Source organism: Fusarium phalaenopsidis (assembly GCF_050370095.1).
Source record: "Fusarium phalaenopsidis strain FUZ10S chromosome Unknown contig_32292, whole genome shotgun sequence".
In the NCBI taxonomy this organism is placed as follows: domain Eukaryota; kingdom Fungi; phylum Ascomycota; class Sordariomycetes; order Hypocreales; family Nectriaceae; genus Fusarium; species Fusarium phalaenopsidis.
The window spans coordinates 235,354-261,767 of NW_028145410.1; the positions used below are offsets into that span (position 1 = coordinate 235,354).

Genomic DNA, 26,414 nt, shown 5'->3' on the forward strand with positions numbered 1-26,414 from the left:
TAGCATGCTTGTAATGTACGGCCCGACCCGGATACTGACGAGCCTCTAACCGGGCTCATCTCGTTCTGATTTTTTGCTCAGGCGGGCCTTGAATACATGGGGTTTATGCGTACTGTTCCACTCGTTTTCGTGGGAAATGGCAGAATCGTAAATACGCAACCTCCACAACGTGCGACCTGCTTCATGGAGAAGGTTATCTAAGCTACATCCAGGGCTCTGACTGAATGAAGTTCTCAGCTCCTCACCTCTCAGACTCTGCAGGTCTTATCTTTGGCATCTGCCAAGCGGAGGTCCGGTGACCTTGGCTTCATGGTAACTCTCACTTCCAAACATGTTCCCTTTGATGACGATCCCAGCGCTGCTCGTTTCTACCTTGAGCACTGTTGAGGTCATTTGTGGCGCCCTGAGTTTAGCCACATTTTTACACAGCCACTGCAACCACAAGAGGTGCAGGCGGCGACAGTCAGACTTAGAAGAATCAAGCCTCATTATACCCACGCAAAACCACACACTTTTCAGCACGTATCCACCTTCCCAATGGCGGGTGGCAAAGAATGGAGACACAAGTTAACCATTTATAAAACTGGATTGAATTACCGAACAAGTTGCCAGTAAACACTTCTTTGGCCTACAAAGGTGGGATAACTTGAGTGTCAAGTGAGATGCCGACGCTAACCGCAGTGAGCTAACTTGGCGTTCTACTGATAAGGAGTACCCTGATCAGCGTGAAAAAAGGCCGAGATCTGTGTACTTATTAACCGAAGCAGCTGGCTGAGCTCTCGCCGCCGGTCCGCTTGAGCTTACTGACTGGTGATTGGCTCAACTTCAACCCCATTTTATCCACACAAGCTGAGGCCCATTGACCCTCGGAAGTCGTAATTTTATCTTCGGCCTGTCACCATCTTCAGCCCCATCTCCCGATCCATCCCAGCAACACCCTCGCCATGTTTGTAGCATCAAGACTCAGATTGGTCGCTCGACCATTGTCACGCGTCGCTATGCGGCCGCTTCACGTGACGCCTCGACGCCTCGCCTCGGCGGACCCCCCGAACCTGTCCGAGATGATGATGAACGACCCCAAGATTAGGGAGACGTTTGAGAAGCTTAGCCGACACCCCCCTGCTATCATTGCCATGCAAAAGGTTGGCGACATCATCAAGAGCAAGGGTAATGAGACTCTCCAGCTTCTGACGAGCTACTTATTTATTCTCGCACAGGATTTGAGCCTGGCAAGCCCCCAAGTAAGATGGAGGTGATGAAGCTCTTGATGGACAAAGAGTTCCGAGATGCAGCACAGACAGTGAGTTGCCTTGATAACTGAGACGTCATATGATCACAGACTAACGAGAGTGTGCAGTTGACAACCGAGATGCAGAACGCAGGCATCGAAATTAACCCTGATGTAGTCTTGCCCTTCCACCTCACTTCGCAACTATTGTGCTAACTCTGAATAGGCTTTGATGGCGATGGTAGGAGGCGATAAGAGCAAGTAAGGGTCAGCTTCGACATACGCCTTCGGTTAACCAATGAGGCTCGTCGCGATGCCCTTGAAGTGTTTTAAACGAATTGGATCACAAGATGTAAGCAGTGAAGGCCGCACTATTGTATGTATCTAAGAAAACTGAGATGTCATGCTTCAGAGATAGGGAATTACTGCCGGATCAGTGTCTATTTGTACCTACCTCCTCCGTTGACAACCTCTGAAATGTCATCACGTGATAGGTTACGTTGAGACTCTTGTTTGTTTGACGAGAAGCAACGCAACTCGTTGGCAAGCTCCATTCCCTTGGTAAAGAGCCTTTGAGGATTCAGTCTATGTACTTCGATAACGAGACATGACTATGTTGACTGGCATATCTCTGAGGCCATCGGCCGCTTTTATGATCCGCTCCCGGAAATCCGGAGCCGGTTTCCGAACCCCGAATCTCGGCCGACTGCTGCGGGGATTTGGCCCCCCGCACATCTCGACTCGGAATTCGTTTCAGCACTCCTCATCACTGCTATAAAGAGGGCAATAAATCTGCGTCGACGTATACAGTAGCCGGCCTATTCACGTATTTGTAAATCCTTGTCAATATGAATAGCTTCCCCCTTGCCAACTTTGACGGCTACACGTCAAAAACGTTGAGCTACAAGACCACCTTGGATGGCGACATTTCTGTTGATGTCGTCTACCCTGAGGAGACGGATGGCTCTCCTAGCACTGTTCTCATCCATTATCACGGCGGGTTCCTAGTGAGTTAACTAGTTCCTCAAGCATGGCATGCTGCTCACTTATTGGAACAGATTATTGGTGACAGATACAGTTTCCTGCCGTACTGGCTGGTTCACGCGTGTACCTCTCGCAAATGGATCTTTGTGACGCCCGAATACCGTCTAATCCCGGAGACGACGGCACACAGCGCTGTTGAGGATGCTGCGGATGCTTACGAGTGGGTTCGGTCCTCACTTCCAGGTCTCCTGGGCCGCTCAATCGGCTCGGTCCTAGTGTCAGGCTCGAGTGCCGGAGGTTACTTGGCACTCACGACGGGAACCTTGGCCAAACAGAAGCCCGAAGCCTTGCTTCCCATCTATGGAATGCTTGATCCCGCCGGGTCTCGCTACACGACACCTGGCTCTAGCATCTTTGGTCAAGCCGTCTTTGACACAAAGCCTATCCTGCAGCAGTTCCCCAAGAAGAAGGAAAATGAGGATAGAAAGTCGATCTCTGCTTGCCCTCAAACTGAAGATTCAGCAAATGATCTTAGATTCTCTTTAGCGGCGGCACTCCATATCGACGCCCTGTTCCCCGATTACATAACCGGCGTCGACGGCCTTAGTCGTGCACTCGCCGAGGAGGGCATCAAGGCAATCCCTCAGAAAGACAAGAAGCTCTTCCCACTGTCGTTTGGGAACTTGGTTGATCTTCCCCGCACCTTTCTGCTCCACGGCGTCAATGATTCAGCTGTGCCCATCGAGAACAGCGTGACCGCAGCTGAGAAGCTTCGGGCGGCGACATCGAGCGAAATCATCACCGAGTTCCCCGAGGACGCGGAGCATGGGTTTGATTCTAGGATCGGTAATGTTAACGTGGAAGGAAAGGAAGGGGATAAAGTCCTCGCTGTGGAGAGCCTGAGGAGGGCTATTCAGTTCCTGGAATCTTCGGTTGCCAAGCCATAGTAGCTGAGACGAGTGCGTAGTAGCCCATAGGCGCATTGATCGATAATTCACCATACCCTTGCTAGGCAAGACTGCAAAAGTCCGAAGTGTGTCTCTCCTGAGGCTTCCAAGAAATCGCCAACTGATAAATCTGTGAACAATCCTTCTGAGACTAAATAAAAGTTCGAGAAAAAGCGCATTCTGCCTCAACAGGTCCCTGTCGCAACCACTACAATCTGTGGCTTGAGAGAACTGCTTTCACTGGTCATGCCTGCATGCCGGGTTGAGATCAGACCAATAAAGACCCCAGTAACTATGAAGGATTGCTGGTTGCCCAGGCTAGGCTCCAAGGCAGAGCGGAGACAGATGTCCTGCCATCATTTGCTGGAGATGTCAGCAAGTTGAATGCTGCTCAGCCCCCGCGTCTCATCTGTAACACGCCATGTATCTACCTATGCTGACACGTTTTTTTACGCACGATTCCGCTACAAGTCTCTCTTCCACTCCATCCCCCCAATTCGGTGTGTCTGAAGTCGATATCCTCCAGTCTCTTGACCTCACTACTGAGTATTACTCCTAGCAAGAAAGCCACTTTAGTGACATGGCTCCGTCAACGATCTACTCAAAGCCGCTGGCGCGCAACGAGATACGGCTTATGGTCCTACAACCAGGAAGATGGAAAGACTCCATACTTTGCCAGCTTGAAACAGACACGCTGCTGGGACAGCATCGGAAAAGGGAATACAAGGCCCTGTCGTACGCATGGGGTCTGAGGAGCCGCTCAAACCCACCACACATCCAGGTGCAGGACACATTGCTTCCCATAACGCTCAATCTTGAGTGCGCCCTGAGACACCTTCGATTACCGGACGAACCCCTAGTCCTCTGGGTCGACGCAGTGGTGAGCAGACCAATTTCGCTAGGGAAATTGTATTTTGACTCAGGAGCAGTGCATAAACCAAGCGGATCTCTCTGAGCGGACTACACAAGTCTCTCGCATGGGAGATATCTACAGCGAGGCCACCGAGGTAATCGTCTTCCTTGGGGGTGGCCCAGGTCATCAGATGAAGGGCTCCAAAGTGCACAAGGACCCGGGACCCTGCATAGTTTTCACAAATACCTCTGCCGACGACGACTTAACCAATCAAGTTCTCTTGAATTGGATCACACCAGGCCAACCGCAGCCGGTTACTGCCTTGGATCTTTTCTGCCTCCTAAGGATATTGGCACAATCCCGCAATCCGTTCAACCCACCCGAGCCCTTGAGAGGTGTCCCGAACACCCATCTCATAGCCATCTTTGAGGGTCTGCGGCAGATGCTCACGGCCCGATGGTGGGATCGCATCTGGGTTGTCCAAGAGGCAGTGGTTGCAAAAACCATTACTCTGCGATACGGGAATGTTTCTGCCCCGTGGAGAATGATCGCTAATGCTGCATCGAGCCGCTCCGATAGAGCTGCCATCGAGCTGCACAGCATAGTTCCAAGGGACGATGCCAAAGTCTTGAATCTCCTCTCGCGAGTGCAAGACATTGACAAATTCCGTCGAGCATGGGGGGAAAGGGACAGGCCTAACATCTTATCACTTTTGAGGGAGTTTAGCAATCGCAAAGCTTCCGATGAGCGAGACAAGATCTACGCGTTACTCAGCCTATGCGACTATAATACCGCCATCTGGCCAGACTACTCCGCAGAGGTCCGGGAAGCGTACACACTGGCTACTATTGACATCATTCTGCACACGCGGTCCCTCTCTGTCCTTGCAGGAGATCTTGGTCGCAAGGAGAGACAAGATCTACCATCGTGGGTTCCAGATTGGAGTGCCACATTTAACGAGCACGACCGAATGCGAGCGAGACTGTTAAACTACTATAACGCTTGTGGAGACGCAAGGTGCAGCATCAAGGGCTCTGACAGGATTGAACGGCATATTGAGAGCGAGATGACCTCCTTGGCCATGAACCTGGAGCGTGTGCGTGATCCGTCATCTCTTATGCCGCTTTACCTTTCAAGTGCCCTGGAGCGGTATAAATCTACGCACCCACAATTCGAAAGCATCTGTGACAGATTGATCAACTGTTGTCACCGGGACGGCAGGCGAAGCATCAAGGCACTGATAGACCATGGTGTCATGGAATACGAGCCCCTCAAGTGGGAAGGCTGCTTAGCAGTGAGCGGCCAGTACCTTGGGAAAGTCATGATAACTGGGCGACCGCTTTACTCGTCTTCTGACAAGAACGCGGTTTTGGACGCAATCACAACCTGGTACGGAGGAGCCATGGAATTTTCACAGGGGTGGGGTCAAAGGAGAACCCATTTTATAGAAACCATCTTGTCCGGTCTCATGAAGGCCCCAACAGGATTCAAAAGACTCGAAGGAGACGACGAACGGACGATAAACTATTGGTACCAACAGCGAATCGAGACAGACTCGTCAGACTGGCCTCATCAGGAATCAGCTCCACCTGCACCTGAAATTTTGGATTCTTTGACTGAGACTATGGGTTTGGCTGTGGCCAATCGAGCCTTGTTCGTCACGGACGAAGGGGGAATCGGCCTGGGTCCAACCTCCATTGCCAAAGGTGACGAGATACATATCCTCCCTGGTGGCAGGCTGCCCTTCGTCCTTAGGAATGTGGAACCTCCGGGGAATCTCGATACTTGGCTTCGTTATACCGACTTCAGAACGTTTACTGTAGTTGGGGACTGCTTCCTCCATGGCGCAATGGATGGTACACTGGGTTTTCCTCAACAGGGGAGTCTTCCACTTAAAGTGCTTCATCACACGATTAGCACAATACATGAGAACTGGGCGGACTGCGTTCGACAGCTGAAACGAGCCGATGCTTTTTCACAAATGAGATCTCCTTCAATATCCACGTATGGGGATTCCCTTAGACGCAAGTGGGGAGAGGTGCAGCTTCAAGGTGGAGCCCCAGCTTGGACTACAGATCTTCTCAACAAGATGGATGAGCTGCATAAGGGCTGGGAAGAGTTGATAGAGTTACGCCGATATTTTGATTATTGCTCTGTGTATTTAGTCTAGGCTGATAGAGGTCTTTTCTCCCCCCCCTCAACTGCACTCAAGCAGTCCCAGTCCGGTATACGGACACCTCCTGGGCACCCATACTAGCTACATACGATACGAATGGCATGTGAAAAGCCTGATTCACTTGTTTTATGGCAACTGGATTGTCTTTCGCTGGCTTATGCTTCTTCTGGGCCGAATGTGGCCCAAGAACAGCAACATGCGGTGGGGGTTAACCGGATGGGATATCAATCTCGCCAGGGAAATATCTTTTCTTTAGTCTACACACTACTCATGAAGAAGGAGCCACGTTTTGTGTCGTCGGAAGCCAAATTCTATTCGTCGTGCTTGACCTGTTGGTGTGAATGTACCGCTCCAGAGTCGAGTGAAGTCCTGTCACCCCTTGGGAATCTCTCTATTGGCGTAGCTGCACACGCTCTAAATAATAATGCTGGACCTCTTGCCACACCCCAGCCACTTTGATCTTAAGTGCGCTAGCCCAGCACGGACAGTACTCGGCAGACTTCAATGACCCTAGGTAGACAACTAGCGACCGTGAGAATCGGCTTGCGACGGTAGACCTGTGGCATACGGACTCTTGTATTTTTCTCCTCGGCCGACCCGAGCGGCGGCTTTTTGCGGCTGATGGGAAAATATCGCGCGCCTTTGATCCCCTGAAACCAGTGTTGAGATTGACGGGAATGCCAATAAGATCTGTGGGAGCTGCATTCATGGCTTTCTTGCGTTTTCAGAGTGAATACCTGAGTCTACTACCTAAACTCATACAGAAAGACCGCCTTGATAATGATGGAATCGCCAATAGCATCCGGCTTTCGCTGATAATGGGCATGTTGGCGTCCGACCCTAGCGGAGATTGTTGTTCTTCGGACCATGGCTTTCGCACCCGAGGCGTCCCTCTCGAGGCTGGGTATTACGTGTTGGTTCACCTCGGGGAGTTGCCAGTCACCAGGGTTACCGACAGCGAACTGTCATGCAAGATGGCAAGAATAACAAGATAGATGGGCGCATTAATTATGTAACCGGATTTGATGCCGCCACCTGGCCATTTACCAATGTTGACAGGCTCAGAGTGCAACCCTGGGCATCCCTATCGACGATATGGTCGACAAGTTCATTGTATGCCCCACAGCATAAGGGCCGATGTCGAGGTGATCTTGGGGCTGTCGGTGCACAGCTAAGCCAAAAGCTACACCTAGGTATGTGGAGGCGACTTAGTAGTCCTCGGTCGAGTGGACCGAGTACGAGCATGAGTGTGGCAAGGTTTCGCTCGCTAAAGGTCTCCTGTTTGCTCGCCCTCGCATCAGCAAGGATGTAGAGGGCAAGTCAAGTCGGTGAAGACAGTTGCCCGTTATGGCTGGATTGTGGTTGAGTAGAACCCGAGATGCCAGAAGGTGAATGCCAAGGGACGGAAAGTCTTGAATTTCGCCCAGAAAGCCAAGCCGAGTCCATTGTTGAATAAAGTACCCGAATGTCACTTACTCACCACAACACGTAACCTGTTTCAGTCTGTACGCTCTCACGTGCCTGTCTTCCCTTACCCCAACCCGGAGTGTGTAAACGGGAAGTTGACGGCGAATTTACCAACCAAAAGCAGCATCGTGCGGAGAGAGATACGATACCAGATATCTCGGACCATTTCTCGGCGCAAGGTAGTAAGCATCAATTCACAGGGGAGATTGAGAGGACAGGGCTCAAATGTTGGAGATGCGCAAACCGTAGTCTTGTACTCCGCCTATATTGCTCAAGATCTCCGATGCCGATAAGCCCGATGATACAGAACATGCACATGTCTTCTGAACTTCTGATTCGGCGATGCCGTTAATAGATAGAGAAGCCAATGATCGATACTTACTTAGTTAGACAGGACTCTGCATTGTAAGATAGAAGTAAAAAGTTTGGCCTCGGTTCACAACCAGCACATCAAGCCTTTGCGGTCTGGGACTTGTGTGAGCTTCATCGATAAGGAGATAGCCTTTAACTACTACCCAGGGGGTGGGATTGGGTTGGGGTTTAAGTATCGAGACTAGACGGAATTGGGTAAGGAGGCAGAAGCCCCACCTCCTCGGTTGCTCCTTCTGTTTTGCATTCGCTCTCGATTTCCTACTTGACTCGCAACTGATTAGCATGGATCCAAGATGCCGGGGCTATGCCTCCTAGTCCATCAAGGGTGGTTGGACTGGGGATGCTAGGAAACTCAAGCCTTGCTTGCTATTATCTGCATCCCGATTGAATCGGGGCAGCCGGAGCACCCTTCCCCAGGCCTCGCGTCGAGTCTCTCCGCATCGATAAGCCCAGACTCCGGCGTGTCGAACCAACTCGGATAAGATCTGGATTGGCTTGAAGAGTCCAGCTGAGTTATCGAGCAGAGGGAAGACCCGCTCAAGCAGCTAAAACTTGGGGAACCCTGTCGTGGGCTTGATCTAAACCCAGTCAGGCGAGGCTTATCATGATGCGCCATTCGTCCTTCTTGTCATTGACGCCAAACCACGCCCAAACCGTTTTATCGCCCCTGATGAACTCTGCGGTGCGCCCGAATATCACCTTCTTGGCCACTATCAGGACCGTAGGCAGACGTCATCCCCGGTCGCTGCCAGATAAAGGTATATAAAGGACCTGACGTTCGTCTTGCAGTGCCACCTCGTCTCCTCTAAGCCCTTCTTCTCTCATCTCCCAGAACCCAAAGATTATCAACAAGACCTTGCGGGTCTATCTTAACGATGGATTCATCCAAGACGGAAAAAAGCCAGTACGATCTCGAGGCTCCGACGCCTCCGGATGCCACTGTCTCGCAAGTTGGAGAGATCAGCAAGGAACAAGAAGTTGATGCCGTTTTCGGCGCAGTCACAGATCATGGACCCAATTATCGTGCGGTAGGTCACATCGATCAAATATCACTTGCGCATTGTGACTGATGTTGGGCAGCTGAGATGGATCGGAACCGTCGCTCTGATGCTCAAGACTCAAATCGGCCTCGGCGTTCTCTCGCTTCCCCACGCCTTTCACACGCTAGGAATGATCCCTGGAGCAATCCTCCTCTGCGCCGTGGCGGGTATCGCTATTTGGACTAGCTACATCGTCGGTGTCTTTAAGCTTAACCACCGCGACGTCTATAGCATTGATGATGCTGGATATTTGATGTTTGGAAGAGTCGGACGCGAGCTTTTAGCCATCGCATTCTGCCTTTGTAAGTGGTTCTGACAGGTGACTCTCCTACGTGTGCATCGTATTCTTACTCATCCTAGACTGGATCTTTGTGGCAGGATCAGGAATGCTCGGTATTTCGATCGGACTCAACGCTATATCCGTCCATGGAACTTGCACCGCTGTGTTTGTTGCCGTGGCTGCCATCTCCGGCTTCCTCCTCGCGAGTATCCGAACCCTCGGTCGAATCAGCTGGCTTGCCTGGGTTGGCTTGGCCTTTATACTCTGCTCCGGTAAGCTTAGTGTCTGCATTGAGGAACCTCGCGATGGTTGTCTAACCAAATTTCAGTTTTCGTCGTTACAATCAGCGTCGGTATCCAGGATCGTCCCGCTGAGGCGCCTCAAACAGGCCCCTGGGAATCGGACTGGCAGCTCATCGGTCATCCCACCTTTTCCCAGGGAGTTGCAGCCGTGTCGACACTCATCTTCGCATGCTCGGCCACATCTGCCTACTTTGCCATCGTGTGTGAGATGCGAGACCCTCGCGACTTCTCTCGATCCGTTATCACCGCCCAGGTTATCTCCACCATCGTCTACCTGATCGTTGCCGTTGTTGTATACTACTTCTGTGGCTCTGCTGTTGCTTCTCCAGCGCTCGGATCCGCGGGGCCGCTGATCAAGAAGATCGCCTATGGCCTGGCCTTGCCTGGTCTTCTTGTGACAACTACGATTTGTCTTCATGTAAGCCATGTCCCCCATTCGCTCCTCAATCCAACTGACATTGTCTAGCTGCCTGCCAAGTACTTCCTTGTCCGTATCCTGAGAGGATCAGATCATCTGACCGCCAACTCCCTCGTCCACTGGTGCACTTGGCTTGGCTGTACTGGAGGTTCGACTCTTATCGCTTATGTGATCGCCAGTGGCATCCCCGTGTTTGGAGACCTCGTCTCTCTGATCGGAGCTCTCTTGGGATTCTGCCTCGCTTATCAGCCAACCGGTTGCATGTGGTTGTACGACAACTGGGGCCGACAAAATCGAGACTGGAAGTGGAAGGGCATGGTTGCGTGGTGCGTCTTCATCATTGCTCTGGGTAGTTTCATGACCGTGTCTGGAACGTACGGGTCGATCGTCAACATCATTGACTCGCTCAAGAAGTCGGGTGGTACAAGGCCCTGGACCTGTGCTGATAACAGCAACTCGGTGTAGATATTGAGCTCTACCACCCATAGCTTACCTACCGCGTGCAGAGTGGTAAACCTTACCCTTCAACACTATAACTTCCAAGATAACTTAATGGTATCAATCATACTGCATTCCATAAAGAACAAGCAAGTTCCAAGTGAAGAACGCATATTGCACATTGACAAACGAAACTTTCCTGCTTATGGGGAACGACGGGCATGAAGAGTGAACAGTGAGCGTTATATGCGTTCACTGAAGGCAGACATCGGTTCCCTCTAATTCCCTAGATTGCTATTATACGAACGGGATGACGCTTTTTCTAAACAAGGCAATCCATCTCATATAAAGCCTCGTCCTTCATGACCGTCTCCATCATGCTTCCTAGGCCAATCTAGTCGTGGCCAACAAATTTTGCTAAACCCTGCAGAGGCGACCGTCGTTTTTCTCCTCCCATCCTTCGCTGCCCACACAAGGTGTGCACCACAAAACATCTTTCGGATCGACCTTGCGCTTGATCTTGAGGAGACGCTCGTAATTGTCGCCCCAGAAGGTATGCTGCCAGTCCTCTTCGAATGGGAAGCCCTAAGACATATTGTCAGCATAATTTCCTCTCCTCTTCGATAGAAGTCAAGAAAACTCGCCTCGTTCATATACGAACCGCCGCCAGGCGTGAGCTCCCGAAGGGCCTGGAATCTATCGTTTAGAATCTTCCTGGTCCTTCCCTCAGCTGTTTCATCGAAAGGTGGGTACCCCCACCCAAGCCAGTGGACTGCCCATGGTTAGCGCCCTGTCTCATTGCTTGAACTTCAGCCAAAATCGTGTTGGTGGTGTACTCACTCGCATGAATGTAGGCTTTTCGCCATGCTGGATGAACGGCATTTCCTCCTCCGCGGGGCTTTGCCTTGTTGACTCCCTTGCCAGCTACCATGTAAGTTCCCAGCCAACCATCGTTAATGAGAATGGGCTTGAGCGCATCAGCCAGTGAATCCAAATCCTTGGTCAGAGTATCCTTGTCCAGCAACCGTGAGATGAGATACACTGAGCCTCCAGCCTGACCATCATCGAAATTCTCACTGTACCAAGCCGCGAATGAGTCGTACGGCTGAGTGAGAACAAGAAGAGTGACCTGACCTGGCCAACGCTTCTGGATAGTCTCGTTCAGAGGCTTAAAGATCTTGTTGATTTTGGCTGTATCCTGTGTATCAAGGATGATGGTCTTGCCCATCAGACCGGCGACTCTCTCAGGAAGACCAGGGATCGGTACGGGTGGTGGTGAATCTACAGTGGCCATCAGATAACCAGACAGGCCGGAGTCCGAGAGGTAAGGGATTTGGGAAGTGGCCCAGGTAACGAGATCCAACGCAAAGGGTGCTTGAGGGAGAGTAAAAGCCATGAAGGAGACCATGGTGAGCTTCTTGGATGGGTGCGTCATGACAGTGACCGAGGTGAGAACTCCAAATGTCGATCCTCCTCCCTGATGAGTGTCAGTAGATGTACAGCGAAGACCAGGGCCTGAGATGTGTATAGCTTACACCACGTATCGCCCAGAACAAGTCTGAGTGCCTATCTTCATTCACGGTGATAATGTCACCGTTAGGTGTAACGACTTCCATCTCAAGCACATTGTCTGCCGCCAGTCCGTAGTGAGGGGCCAGGATCGAATGACCACCTCCCGTCACGTAGCCACCCAGCCCCACGGTCTTTGCTCCGCCGCCTACAACAGTGCGACCATTTTGGGCAGCAACATTGTAGAGATCAAGCATGGCTGTCCCAGCTCCGGCAGTGATAGCATCGCCGCGTATGGTCTTGCCTGATCCAGAGAGCTTGAATTGACCTTTGTGGTACTGGATCTTGTTGAGGTGGTGTGTCCAGATGGAGAGAGCTCCTGACCCAACTGAGCGCCCAAGATAGTCATGTCCGCTGCTCCTTACAACAAGGCGGACGTTTCGCTTCCGGGCTATGAGATGTGCGTCAACTGAGATGTTCGTGCTATGCTGGCTCATGCGTCGCTTACCAAAGTCCACAGCAGCCTTGACATGCTTCGCTGTGGCCACTTCGGCCACATAAGACGGATAACCTGCTCCGCTGCAAGGAAAGTCTTCAAAGGGGAGACAAGTGTAATTCGCCCAGAGATCCCACATAACCGAGACCGGATCTTGTGCATGGAATTCAAAGGTCCTCCAATCTTGTTGAACGTTGGGACATTGATCTTTGTTGTAGTTTGGCTGCCCGTCGTGGCAAACACCTCCAGGAGGGTTTGGCCTGATAAGCCTACCATCAATAGTCCTGTTAAGCCGAGACCACTCATTGCTTGACGGCCATGCTGAGCTGCCTGGGAACGCCTTGCAGTTCTTGGAGAGGGGTGTTGCCAATGCCAAAGTTGGCGCGCAAAGCGCGAGGAGTAGGTTGAAAGAGACCATGCTTGGGTGCCTGAAGATCCTACACCACTATGCTTGGAAGGGTTACATATTAATAATTGAGTGTCATTGTTCAGATACCTATGCTAGACGCTGCTTTTGGAACCTATTGTCTGCCAAGGTTTGATCTTAGCGAGATAATCGTCAAAGAAACAGGAAGGGAACTAAGAAGCGCTCTGAATTTAGCCGATGCATATCAGCAAAGCCGTCTGGGCCGACGGCACCGTTCCCGAAGGATTCTTGCAGTGCAGAAAGGGGCAGATTGCAGCTTACCAGTCTTACATACGTGCCGCAGCGTTACATGCCGTAAGCGCTGCAAGGGTCGTTGGCAACCGAAGGTCCCGAAGGCCCAGACCGTCACAACTTCCGTCCAATTCTATGGGCTGGCTTCAATGTCGTCGTAATGACACTTCATTGGCTGTAGAAGCCCCCGTTTTCTCATATGGGATGGGCAGACGTCGTACGTATTGACATTCTTCTGTGCAACATAGGCCACTGGAGTACTTGTCTCAATATCACCGCGACACATAGAGCCCGACTGGATTCTCACAAGAATTTCACTTTTTATCTGCCCAAAAGCCTAACTCTTAGACAGTCGTCTGTGGCCTTCAAAACTGCAATCGAAGCAGCATGGAGTCAGATCAACGAGGCACCTTAGACATCACTACGCAAACTGGCCCAAATGCGGACAACAGCAAAGTGGCTGACAACAAGCACAATAACGATGGGTCTCATTCCAAAGAGAGGAACGAGACCTCCCCAGGAGACTCTGAAAGCAATATAGCCGTCCAGCCGCTAGATACCGATGATGAGACACCAACTCATCAATACGCGACACCACGAGAGCTCAGCCTACTATCAACAGTGTTCACTATTGCCACCTTCATGATAGCAATAGATGGAAGTATCCTTGGTAAGGACACTTAAGTCGCATACATTTCTCACAAAGACACAATCGCTCATTAACAATAGCAACTGCCATTCCAAAGATCACTAGTGATTTCCGTCGACTCGATGATGTGCCTTGGTATGGAAGCGCCTACCTCCTAACAGAAATGGCATTTCAGCCTACCTTCGGTCGTTTGTATACCCTGTTTGACGCTAGGATTCTGTATCTGGTCTCCATCATTATATGTAAGTTGCTTCGACCCCACTGAATTTCTTGGCGAATCCGTCTAACTTGCATTTTGTAAAGTCGAAGCTGGCACGATTCTTTGCGCTGCTGCACCAAACTCGGCTTCACTAATCACTGGCAGAGTGATATCCGGAGCCGGGGCTGCTGGGCTTCTCTGCGGAAGTCTGGCAGTATATGGGAGGTCAGTGCCTCTGCGGGCTAGGCCGTTCGGGATGGCTCTTGTTACAAGCATGTATGGTATCGCGGGAGTGCTAGGCCCGACCCTTGGAGGGTTGATCACAGATACGCCTCGGTTGACTTGGCGGTTCTGCTTTTGGTATGTCATTCCTCGACAACTACTATTAACACGACCGTGACGATCTAACAGGTAATAGGATCAATTTGCGTGAGTGATCAGTTATGGCCATCTCAAGAAACCCACTAATCGTGTTTGTAGCCGCCGGAGCCGTGACTTTTGTGATCGCATTCATGATTTTAAAAGCAAAGACACCCGTCCATGGGAAGCTCTCACTGCGTGAGAAACTGAAGCGACTTGATCTGCTCGGTAGCTTTCTGCTCATAGCAGGGCTGGTGTCACTCTTCTTTGCACTGCAATGGGGCGGGACTAGATACCCATGGTCCGACCCGAGGGTCTACGCATGCATCGTGGTGTTTGGAATACTCGCAACCGCATTTGGAGTGCTACAGGCAACCAAGAAAGAAGAGTAAGATCGTACCGAGCATTGAGTTGCCACGTCTAACGGAACCAATAGGGCTACCATCCCAACGAGAATCCTCTCGCAGCGCACTGTAGCCATCAGCTGCGTCTTCAACATGCTCATGTCCATAGCGCACAATACGCACATGTACTACTTGGCCTTCTACTTCCAAGCTGTACTGGGAACCAACGCTGTGACTTCAGGCGTGCGCTGTCTCGCATACGGAATCCCGTGCAGCATCGCCATCATCATCACGGGCGCATGTATCAGCTCCAAAGGCCACTATGTCCCATTTATGTGGCTGGGGTCAAGCATATTCATCGCTGGGTGCGTGTTGCTACGCGAACTGGACAGAAACTCTTCGACAGGCGAGTGGATTGGCTTCCAGATTCTTAGTGGAGCGGGAATTGGGCTTGCAGAGCAGGTCCCATTCATCGCGGTACAGGTAGTCCTCCCCGATGATGACATGCCGACCGCGTGTGCCCTTGTTGTCTTCTTTCGCTTGTTTGGTGGCGCAGTGGGCCTCAGCATCGCTTCCAACCTCTTCTCTGGGGAGCTCTTCCGAAGACTGGCTGGAGCGCCGGCAGGGATCGATGCCAAAACCGTACGGGATGCGGGCGCAGCGGATCTGGCGAAGGCGGTGCCGGCGGCTGCGTTGCCGTTAGTCCAGAGGGCTTTCAGTTATGCCGTCTCCCGGGCTTTTATCCTGCCCATCGTTGTGGCGAGCATGTCGTTGGTTCTGAGCTTTGGGATGCAGAGACGATGGATTCCAGACGACCGAGTGCAGCCGACTCAAGGAGATGAGTCCGCTGTGGCGATTGAGACACCCGGAGCTGTGGACTCGGATCAGAGGCAAAATGAAAAGACCGTTTAGATAGAGTATGGAGTCTTGAATTGGAGAATCAGCTAAAACATCCACTCTCCTATTGCCGTCGATTACAGTAATCTTTTTCCCGTGGAGATGGAGAGTGTACTGGGTACAAGAGCGAAGAGCGCAATGGTTCATGAAATCGCCGTGTTAAGAACCAGGCAAATAAAAAGGTGATATCCTAGACGAGTTCATATGGCCTGGATGTCAGTATTGCGGTCATCTGTAGGTAGAAATGCCCCAAGCCGGCAGACTAATTGCCATACATCGTTGAATGTAATATACCCAAGGAAGCATTGCCTTCTTTTGGATTATCATCAATATGACCGAGGAGCTTGAATAGAAAAGACGATTCGCAAAAGACATAAGCTCCGCTGCACGATTCAAAAGAAATTGCAAGAAAAGTCAAACAGAAACCAAAAGAACACCCATTTTATGCCGCATCTATCAACGTCTTCATCACCAATGAAGCACGCTGCAAACAGTCTGCCCAGGCCACCACCTCCTTCTTTCCAGTGATGACGGAGAAATGTGATCTGTGAAGAAAGAATGTTAGCTTCATCTAAAGCAGACAATGAGGAAGTAGTTTGCTTACCCTGCATCAGTGACATAATATGTCATCCAGAATCTCTCGGGGTTCTGCATGATGAAGCAAGATTCGGGAGAGAGACCGTCCGTGTTAGAGAACATTTGGTTCGGCTCCACAGTCTGTTCGTAAAGCGGGTTCTTGAAGAGATCGGGGACTTCTTCACCCTCCTCCACGCAGAGCTCGAGGGCTCTGAGCGTGCGCTGGTAGCAGCGGCCCGTGAACGCATCCTTGATGGTTTGGTTCCGGTCATTGGCGGCCTCAAACATCAGCTCGAACCGTTCGCGTGCTGGAAGACTCTCATCATCTGCAATGGTGCAGAAGTGCGCAGTAGTGGGCGTGTTGACTTGCACAATGTCTGGCCGGCCCTTGTGGTAGTGGGACATGGAGATTGCCTCCCAGGATTGGGCGTTGTAGCCGTAGTAGTAGTAGTTGGCGAGCAAGCACATGAGATCGAAGATGCCCTTGATGGGGAGATGGCGATCGAGTAGAACGTCTTTTCCGAACTCGGAGAGGACGATGTCTCTGTAGCCAAACTTGGCGATCTCATCCTCGAATCGCTGCCGGACATGGAGGATGCGCTCCTCCAAGGCAGGCGTTGTCTTGAGCGTGAACTCGTTGGGCACCTCAGCGACGCCATTTGTGTGTCCGTTGACCTGTCGGGGTGGCTCGTAGGTCTTTATACCTTGAACGATAGCAGTCTGCATCGCAAATAGAGTCATCGCCTATGGCAGGTTAGCTTTCTGGTGTCGTAACGGGGGAGGTGAAAAGCAGGAAAACTGACATCGATACAAGTGTGCTCGACGTATGTGCCAGAAGTTGCGTTCTTGCACACCACAAAGGCGATGGACTTGTCAACCCATCGATTAAAGCCCTTGAGCATCATCATGTCCCTGATTCGCTCTTCGGCACCAGCGGGCTCTGTGTCATCGAGACAGACAAGGAAAGCAGCAGCTTCAACCATGTCGATGGTTTCTTTGTTGGCTGGGTCAAGGTCCATCAACGCTTGCCGACTCTGTGGCGTGGTAATCAGTCAGTAAAGGTGCACTGGTCGAAATCGCAGGCAATTGCCTTATTTCAACTTACCTCGGCCCAGGACGTGCGATCGTCAGCGCTGAGAATACTGGTCCAGTTCTCGTCAGTGTCTGATCGGTCCAAAATGGCACTGAAGATCTTGATGAGTGCCTCAGCAGACACGTTCTCCTCTCCGTCCTTGAGCAAGACTTTGAAGATGTGCCCGCGGTGGAGCACTGCCATGTAGTCATTGCCAGGGAACTTGGCCATCCGATCCAGAGGAACACCAGGGAGACGAGCCGTGTTGAAGATGTACTGCCAGAGATCGGTACAGTTGGCTGTGAACATGTACGCCATGGGCTCCCATCGATCCGCCTCGAGATCCTGTTTGCATTGGAAGGCAATGCTGGCGATCAGAGCTGCCCGTTCCGCTTGAGTGTGGCCCATTTCTCCGAGAGGGTGGAACGCCATGAAGTTGTTGAACGGTGCGAGCGGCATGCGTCTCTGAAGGTACATACTCTGCAGGAAGTACTTTTCCTGCCAATTCTCGATTTCTGGATCGTTGGCCTCCTCGTAGAGGCGATTATACAGCTTTCGACCTGTACTTCCAGGTTTTCTGAACTCTGCAACATCCCTCTCCAGACTCTCAAATTCTTCAGGCGGGAAGAACATCCGGGATCTGTCGAGGTACTCGTCGAACATGACATCGAAGTCGAAGAGAGGCATCTTGTTGAGGGTCTTGGACGCTTTACAGCAGTGGAAGCTGTGGTTTGCACCGGCAGCCGCACTCTCAATTGCTGGCTGCACAGCCTTCTCAACGACAACAGCGTCTTCCTTCTCGGCAACAGGTGCCTCGGTGTTCTGGGAAACGAGCTTTGACCTCAGAATGATGGTCTTGGCCAGGCTGACGATGTTGGTAGCATCTAGAACTTCAGATGTTTGTAGTGTCGCTTCGAAAGTCCGCACGAGGTAATTCTTCAACTCAATAGCAACAAGAGAATCGAGACCAAAGCTCTCCATCGAAACATCCGGGCTGATGTCCTCAACAGGGCAAGCGGTGAACATGGCGAATCTCTGACAGATACCGCCAACGACGATGCTTTGGACCTCCTCGGGCGTAGTCGCTTGTTGAATCAACTTGCCAATGTCGGTAGCGGCCTCCTTCTTCGTTTCTCCCTCTTGCTCGAGGCGAGGAACTTGGCTGAACATGGGATTCGCAAGAGCAGCCTCGTCGTGGACCGCCTCCATAGACTTTCGGTCAAAACCGAGAATCAACTGGTGAAGATCATTTTGGGTTGCCTCTGGGCTCATTGCGTATCTCATGACTGCGAACACTTCATTGAAGGACATGAGAACTGAACCCCGCCGCATGGCCTCTTGCTGTACAGTGGGGAGAGACGTGATGGCAAGCGAGCCGTCGACAGCGCCCAGGTTGAGGGCAATGTATCTACACGTTGACGACTTCTTGCTCTGAGCAAAGGCATCTTGGTAGGCGTTGCCAACTGCGTAGTTGGACTGGCCAGACTTTCCGAGAATCGCTGTGATGGATGACAGCATAATAAAAAAGTCAGAAGCCCCAAAGGCGTCATCAAGGTTGCGAGTTCCCTGGACTTTGGGCTTGGTGGCAGTGATGTAGTCGTCGTGAGACATGATCTCGAAGGGATGGTCCTGTACATGGATTAGCCACACTACACGAGAAGCGAAATTATCAGGAAACCTACTCTTAGAACCATTGCTGCGTGGACGACTCCTCTTACAGGTGGCAGATTTGCTGAACACTCGGCAGCGGCCGACCGAACCGACTCTTCATCAGTGATATCGCAGCCAATGACGTGAAGCTCTGACCCAAGGGCGCGCAGTTCTTCCTGGAAAGCCAACTGGTCTTCCTCTTGAAGCTGACGCCGAGAGAGCGTCACCACATGTCCTGCGCCATGAGAAGCCAGGAACTTGGCAATTCTTCGGCCAAGGTCTCCGAGACCACCAGAGACAACATAAGTGCCATTCTGGTCCAGGAGAAGGGGTTTAGGACGCGCCAAGGTCAATTTGACTTGTGTCTGATTATCAGAGACGAGAACAACCTTGCCGGTATGCTTCCGAGACTGGATCAGACGGAAAGCATCCTCGATATCGGTCATGGGCATGGTTGTTATGGGAGCAACAGGCTTCAAAGTTCCGTCCTCAAACATGGACAAGACTTTTTCGAGAGTCTCTCTCATCCTGGTTGGCTTGAGGCGAGCAAGGACTGTCAGGTCTACCGCAGCGAAGGTGACGCTGCTGTCGAAGGGAACCATGCTGATCTCGTTCTTCCGATAGATGTCGGACTTGCCAATCTCGACAAAGGTTCCCAGTGGCGCGAGAACGGCAAACGAATCATGAAGCGATTCGCCCGACAAAGAGTTCAAAACGCAGTCAACACCCTTGTTCTGGGTAAGTCGCAGGATGCCTTGCTTGAATGTGCGGAGTCTGGACGAGAAGATGTGGCTGGGTGGGATGTTGAAAGTGTCGATGAGTAACTGACGCTTTGCACTGCTACCAACAGTGCAGAAGATCTCGGCCCCAATGTTCTGGGCAAGCTGGATGGCTGCCTGACCAACACCACCAGAAGCGGCATGAATCAGGATGGTCTGTCCACGTTCGAGACGAGCCACTTCGACGAGACAGTGGTATGCGGTGCAGAAGATGACAGGGATGGACGCGCCAACAGAGTAGGTCATCGTCTCTGGAAGGTGACTGCTGAAGTTGCCATTGATTCGAGGATGGCTCGAGAAGGGCTTGGCGAAGATACCGCAAACGCGATCTCCGACCTTGAACTTGTCCCCGACTTCGGAGCCCACCTTGCGAACAATGCCGGTACACTCGCCCGCCATGGTAACACCAGGTATCATTTGTCCCATGGCGATGAAGACGTCCTTGAAGTTGACACCATACGCTCTGGCCTCAAGCTCCAGCTCGAAGGGTCCAAGAGGCTTCGAAAGGGTTTCATCATCCACGAACCGGAGACTGCTCAGAAGACCAGGCGTCTCAACCTCCAGCTTGAGGGGTCGCTCTGGTTGTTGGAAAGGTCCCGTCGCCATGCTTTGCGCATAGATGGCCCTCTTCACCCAGTCATCGAAGTTGGTATCGGCGTGGACTCTGGGGATGAGAAGCTGGCCGTCCCTGAAAGCGTACTCATCCTCATCAGATCGTGTCGTGTTGATTGGAGTAGCAAAAGACTTTGCAACAATGTCCTGGAGCTGAGAGACCAGTGTATCTGGACTGGACATGATGTCGGACTGTACATCGAGCGTGACGAATCGCATTCCCGCGTTCTCTCGTCGAACGACTCTAGAGAGTCCGGTGATCATACCCTTGGCTGGATTATGGACATCTGCACCGCTTCCTTGGCAGCTAACCCACAGCACGTTCTTTGCTTTGGTGGCCAGGGCCACAACTTGAGAAAACTTTTCGGCGGTAGGTGAGGCCAAGATGGCAGCTGCCGCATCATCAAGGACAATGTAAATACAGTCAGTGCTGACTGGTTCAGACGACAAGTTGCCCAGAGAGCAAGGAAATCCCATGTTTGTCAACTTGGCCACCAGTAAGACAGCGAGAGAGGTGAACTCTCCATGCGATTGAGCCTGGCAGATAACACGGACAGAAGGGAAATCTTCTCGCAAACCAGACTGTTGATCAATAGCCTTGGCGACAATCAGATGAGATTGTGCGGTAGAGCCATCAGACGAGACGCCCTGGAGGCCGTGCTTTTCCAGACGAGCAGCCCACTCACCCTCTGACGAGGGAGCAGAAACGCCAAGAACTAGTCGTCCGCGAGAGTTCAAGAGCTTCCGCGAGTTGGCCAAACTCTCATCAATGGAGTTTGTTCCGTCAAACGCGTTTGACACGATGATAAGATCGTACCCGCCGTGTTGGAAACCTTGTTGAGTAGGATCCTTGGAGATGTCCAAAGTCTTGAGATCGACGCGATCGCTCCAATTTTGAAGCAATGTCTTGACTTGCTCCAAAGTGTCGCTGTCGGCATGGGTATAGCAGTATCGGTCAAGTAACAGACCCTCCGGGCGGTCAAGTGCTTGGATCAATTGAAGTGCCACGCCGCCGTCAGTTCCGCCTCCCACTTCCAAGATCTTCATATGCGGCTGCTTGAAGGCCAGGAGCTGAAGATAGTCGACCAGCTGAGACTCGCCCAACTTCTGAGGCGGAAGAAGATCGACATCTGGTTTCCACTCCAGGGCATAGCTCATCTTGCGATTGAACGGGAGGGTAGTCTCGTCAACGGGAGCTTCGCCAATGCCTCGAAGAGACCCTCCCGCGATGTTTATGACGGGCACCAGGGGTTCACCCTCAGCTGTCTCTTCAAACACCATAATCTGGATACGAGCAAACCGGAAGCCCGTCTCGATGATGGTGGTGGAAGCAACCCATTTGGTGCCGGGATCGCTGCTGAGACGGCAGTCGATGGTCATTTCGTCGATGGTTGTAGGCATGACGGGCCCGTTACCAATACTTCTTCTGTAGAGGGGAATTCCCAGCTGGAAGACAGAGTCAAGCGGAGCTGGGTGGATAATGTGAGGCTGCTGGTGCTTCCTAGGCATCACACTGGCCACGTCGGGAATGCTAATCTCAGCGATTCCACCGCGAGGACCGATCTTTGCGGACTGGATACCTTGAAAGGTAGGGCCATAGACGTTTCCATTCTCGGTAAAGTTCTTGTAAAGATCCTCGCCACCGAAAGAGGTGTCACACGCATCAATGATGTCTTGGAGGTGCTTGAGGCGGCTCGAGACCGTCATGTTCTCTTCACGGAGACCTTCGACTTCGTCCTCCTTGGAGACCCACTCAAGCATAATAGATCCAGAGCAGTGCTCGTGCCAGACGTCTTCTGGGGACAGAGCCATGATGCGGAACGTCTCCCATGTACGATCAGTCAAGTGCTTTGCAGGTCTCAATGTGAGGAGAACCTCGACATCAGATATCAGGCCATCTGAGCGTCGTTCGGGGATCATGATCGACTTGGAGAATGAGACGTTCTTCAGATGCACCTGGGAGATGACACCCTGGACCTTCCTATCGATGCTAATCTGACGCGCTGCTTCGATAGCCATGGAGAGATAAGCTGCAGCAGGGTAGATAGCAAAGCCATCGACAACATGATCTTTCAACCAAGGAAGGCTGTCAACGCCAAGGAAGTTGCGCCAAGTAGGCTCCTGGCTAGTAGTTCCTGGAACTCGTAGGCCAAGAAGATCATGCGGTGGGTGCGCGCGGAAGCGATGCTGTTTGCTGAGGTTCGACTCGTAGATGTAGTTTGTGGAGTGATCCCAGGGATATGGTGCGAGGTCATCAATCAAGCTGGGAGGTTTTGATCCATCCTGTGCAAGTGTCGCTTCCAACGAAACTGGATATCCAGACTCGAACAGTTTGCCTGCTGTTTCCAGAAGACTGATGATAGCATCGCGGCCTCGCACCAAAGTAGAAAGGTAGTTGGACTTGAAGCTAGGCAGATTGAGGCCCTTGATGGTTTGTCTGACAGGACCAGCCAAGGCGCCGTGTGGGCCAACCTCAGTGAATAGGGTGAATGGTGATGGCTCAACCCCAACAGTCTCTGTGCGACAGAGGAGGTCTAGAGCGTTGCCGAAACGAACTGGGGATACGAGATTGTCAACCCAGTACTGAGCACCGAAATCATCTGTCTTTTGAGCAACAAGCACAGAAGAGTAGAACTTGACGTCAGGGCTTGGAGTGCAAGCCTTGATGTGCGAGATGGACTCGAGGTACTCGGCTGCAACCTTCTTCATGTGATGAGAGTGATAGGCCGTGTCCACTTTGAGCTTGCGGTTGAAGATGGACTCTTCATCAAGAATCTGCTTCAGCTCGTCGATAGCAGTCTCATCACCCGAAATTGTGGTGCTGACGGGAGAGTTGACACATGCAACACAGATCAATCCCGTCCGGGTCTGGTCAATGTATTTCTGCACATCGTGTTCGCCCAAGCCAACAGCCATCATGGCACCCTTGCTTGAGATGACACGAGCACAGGCCTTGGACATGAAGCCACGCCTGTACGAGATCTCCAGCGCTGTCTCGTGGTCCAGCGCCTCAGCGGCGTAGCCGGCAGCAATCTCGCCGCTGCTGTGGCCGAGAACAGCATTTGGAAAGACGCTGAAGCTCCTCAGGAGGTCCACCAATGCAATTTGGATAGCTGTGGTAGATGGCTGAGAGATCTCGGCCTGACCAACTCGCGAGGTCTTCTCGTCCCTGGAAAGTTCGTCGATTAGACTCCATTCTGCTCCAAGCCGTTTCAAGATGTCATCGGATCGCAGCATCGACGCTCTGAAAATCGGCTGGTGCATAGTGAGCTCGCGACCCATAGCATGCCACTGTGCTCCCTGGCCAGTAAAGAGGAACACGGAGCGAAACGTGGTCATGGCCTTGGTGATACGGGGCTTCTGACTGAGCAGATCAATGAGTTCTTCGTGGCCAGCTGCCGCCACGCTGAATCGGAACTGCATCTCTGATCGTCGAGTGGAGAGGGTGTAGGCAAGATCGGGGAAGTAGGAAGCATCCTCATGGGCAGGGACCCATTTCTGCAGGTTAGACACCATAGTCTGCAGCGATACTTCAGATCGAGCTGACAAGACGAAGAGCTGAGAGCCGTGTGCAGCAATCTGTTTCCCGTTGACCCCATTGGTTTCGTTGGTTACAGAGCCGTCAGAGGTCTTGATTTGTGCGGACTGGGTCTCTTCTGCATGCCCATTGGTACCATTCGGCTCCTTCACGTGCCCGTTGGTGCCATTGGCTTTCTTTGAATGGCCGTTGACACCGTTTGTTCCATTGGAATAACCATTGGTGCCGTTTGTCTGACCCGAGTGTCCATTGGTGCCATTTGAACCGTTCAAGAGTGGTACATCTTCTGGCTTCTCGTAGGTAGATGGGGCCTCCAAGATGACATGGGCGTTGGTTCCACCGTAACCGAAGGAATTGACAGACACCCGCCGAGGACCAGTCGACGAAGGAAGAGGCACCATCTCAGTTGCAATCTGGCGATAAAAATTAGTGGCAGTTCGAGCAAAAATACTTCATTCTCGCATGATCCATACCTTGATCTTACGCTCCTCAAGATGGAGGGTGGGCTTCGGCTCGATAAAGTCAACGTTGGGTGGGATTTCTCCGTGCTTCAAGATGAGAACTGCCTTGAGCAGGCCTGCGACACCACTTGAAGCTTCAAGATGGCCAATGTTTGACTTGATAGAGCCAACGTAAAGGCCATCTTCACGTTCTCCATTAGGGCAGAAGACTTCCGCGATGGATGAGATCTCTGCGCTATCACCTGTCAAGTCGTTAGGGGTTGACTCTGCGCGTTCACAGGAGTGACATCATACCTGCTTTGGTTCCGGTTCCATGTGCCTCAACATATGCGGTATCTGCTGGGTCAAGACCGGCATTCTTGTACACCTGACGCATAAGATTCGCTTGAGAGATGGGGTTGGGAAGTGTGAGACCTGCTGTCTTGCCGTCTTGGTTCAGGCCAGAGTTCCTGATGATTGCATGTACCTTGTCCCCATCTCTGACAGCGTCGTCAAGGCGCTTGAGGATGAAACTGACGACACCCTCACCTCTTGCGTAACCGGCACCGCGGCTATCAAAGACGTAGCACTTGCCATCGGGGTTGGTCATACTAGGTGGAGGCGATTAGTCCTTGTGCATAAAGTATAAGTCACATAATGAAAGCACGTCAACATACCCAACACTGCTCATGGGGATGATTTGATCAGGAGTGAGAACCAATTGTGTGCCAGCCACAATGGCCATCTTGGACTCCCTCGCTCGAAGCCCATGACATGCCTGATGCAGGGCAACCATACTCCCTGAACACCCAGTGTCCACGGTGCTGGATGGGCCCTTGAGGTCAAAGACATAGGATATCCTGTTGGAAAGGATGGCAATTCCGGTGCCGATCATGTGGGCCTTTGGGGTTCTTGCTGTGTCCTTGTAACCCATACGCTCAAAGCTGCAAGCGCCCATGTTAGCCTAAGTGCCACCACAAGGAAAAAGGCACTTACTCGGTAGCATAGGCCCCGACATGAACGGAGGTATCGGAGCCCTTAATTCCCGCAAGTGTCTGGCCGGCATTCTCAAGTGCCTCGTATGTTGTCTCCATCAAGATACGTTGTTGTGGATCGAGACAGTGAGCTTCATGAGGGTGGATGTTGAAGAAGCGTGCATCAAATGCAGTGATATCCTGGTCCAGGAAGTAGAGTCCCTTGAAGTTGACGGCTTCTTTGGCCTCTGGGTCAGGGTGATAGAAGGAATCTTTGTTCCATCTGTCTTCGGGGATCTCGCGCCAGCCAGTCCGTCCCTCGGATAGCATGCCCCAGAGTTTGTCTGGGTTGTCCGAACCACCGGGTAGACGGCATGCCATGCCAATGATGGCAATCGGGCTGGGGCTCAACTCGGACATGTTTGCAACCAACAACTGCCTAAAAGAGATCTGAAGAAAAGGGATCTAACAAGAAAAAAGGGCCGAGGGCAACTGATCGCTCCTTGGTTCGTTTGAGCTACAGATAATTCTACGGTGGAAACTCTACATGGGGAGACTCCTCTTTAATACAAAGCCTAGACTACTTATCTCTAGATCCAGCCTTGAACAGCATGTACCTGTCGTGAACTCACTGTCTGTGATGAACTTGAACCAGACTCCACAGGCTGAGAGAACTGTAAGCGCGCCATTTCGAACAAGGACTAAACCCTCCTCGCCGATAGCTAAGCCTTCTTGCGTAAAGACAAGCCTCGATGACCACACGTCAGCCTTCGGAATCGCGACTTGACGGGACACGGGCGAAGGAGCCGTGACCCTAGACCTCAACCGTACCTCGCAAGGCAAATGTGAAGATAAGGGGTAAGATTGATTGTGAGGCCAGTCGCGATCTTTTGCGGCCCGGACCGCAAAACATCTCCACGTTAGTATCTGGTTGATAAGCAGTTGTCAGACATTACTTGCATGTTGTGAAGGAACTTGTGCATCCTGTGAGGTGATAGGCAGCACTGGCGCCATAGATTGATCCCGAATCTTCCGAACCATGTCATAAGCCATAGGACTTTGTAAATGCCCTTAACGACAACAACTATGGTTCCAATCATACGTAAGATGTGTTGCATCTGCATAATCTCGACAAAATGAGCCGCGTGCGTCTATC

General features: G+C 51.8%; 6 protein-coding genes across 6 annotated transcripts; 4 read left to right on the forward strand and 2 right to left on the reverse strand.

Annotated features, from left to right (window-relative positions):
* Positions 1–998: 998 nt before the first annotated feature.
* On the forward strand, positions 999–1,493 carry LRP88_04391 (uncharacterized protein; the record flags this gene model as incomplete). Its single annotated transcript, XM_083240965.1, has 4 exons — positions 999–1,167; positions 1,218–1,300; positions 1,358–1,402; positions 1,455–1,493. The coding sequence occupies 4 exons, from the start codon at positions 999–1,001 to the stop codon at positions 1,491–1,493; spliced, it is 336 nt and encodes a 111-aa protein (XP_083102113.1).
* A 583-nt stretch (positions 1,494–2,076) lies between these two features.
* LRP88_04392 (uncharacterized protein) lies at positions 2,077–3,159 on the forward strand (the record flags this gene model as incomplete). The annotated part of the gene is made up of 2 exons (XM_083240966.1): positions 2,077–2,235; positions 2,287–3,159. 2 exons carry the CDS (start codon positions 2,077–2,079, stop codon positions 3,157–3,159), a joined length of 1,032 nt encoding a protein of 343 aa, XP_083102114.1.
* A 5,743-nt stretch (positions 3,160–8,902) lies between these two features.
* LRP88_04393 (uncharacterized protein) lies at positions 8,903–10,532 on the forward strand (the record flags this gene model as incomplete). The annotated part of the gene is made up of 5 exons (XM_083240967.1): positions 8,903–9,055; positions 9,108–9,369; positions 9,428–9,619; positions 9,676–10,076; positions 10,128–10,532. 5 exons carry the CDS (start codon positions 8,903–8,905, stop codon positions 10,530–10,532), a joined length of 1,413 nt encoding a protein of 470 aa, XP_083102115.1.
* A 390-nt stretch (positions 10,533–10,922) lies between these two features.
* Positions 10,923–12,928, reverse strand: LRP88_04394 (FAD-binding oxidoreductase; the record flags this gene model as incomplete). Its single annotated transcript, XM_083240968.1, has 4 exons — positions 10,923–11,090; positions 11,150–11,277; positions 11,346–11,982; positions 12,041–12,928. The coding sequence occupies 4 exons, from the start codon at positions 12,926–12,928 to the stop codon at positions 10,923–10,925; spliced, it is 1,821 nt and encodes a 606-aa protein (XP_083102116.1).
* Positions 12,929–14,873: 1,945 nt separating this feature from the next.
* Positions 14,874–15,632, forward strand: LRP88_04395 (uncharacterized protein; the record flags this gene model as incomplete). The annotated part of the gene is made up of 1 exon (XM_083240969.1): positions 14,874–15,632. One exon carries the CDS (start codon positions 14,874–14,876, stop codon positions 15,630–15,632), a length of 759 nt encoding a protein of 252 aa, XP_083102117.1.
* Positions 15,633–16,059: 427 nt separating this feature from the next.
* Positions 16,060–25,678, reverse strand: LRP88_04396 (uncharacterized protein; the record flags this gene model as incomplete). The annotated part of the gene is made up of 9 exons (XM_083240970.1): positions 16,060–16,162; positions 16,222–16,937; positions 16,997–17,227; positions 17,299–18,894; positions 18,948–24,257; positions 24,318–24,547; positions 24,600–24,895; positions 24,962–25,228; positions 25,281–25,678. The coding sequence occupies 9 exons, from the start codon at positions 25,676–25,678 to the stop codon at positions 16,060–16,062; spliced, it is 9,147 nt and encodes a 3,048-aa protein (XP_083102118.1).
* Between the last annotated feature and the right edge of the window lie 736 nt (positions 25,679–26,414).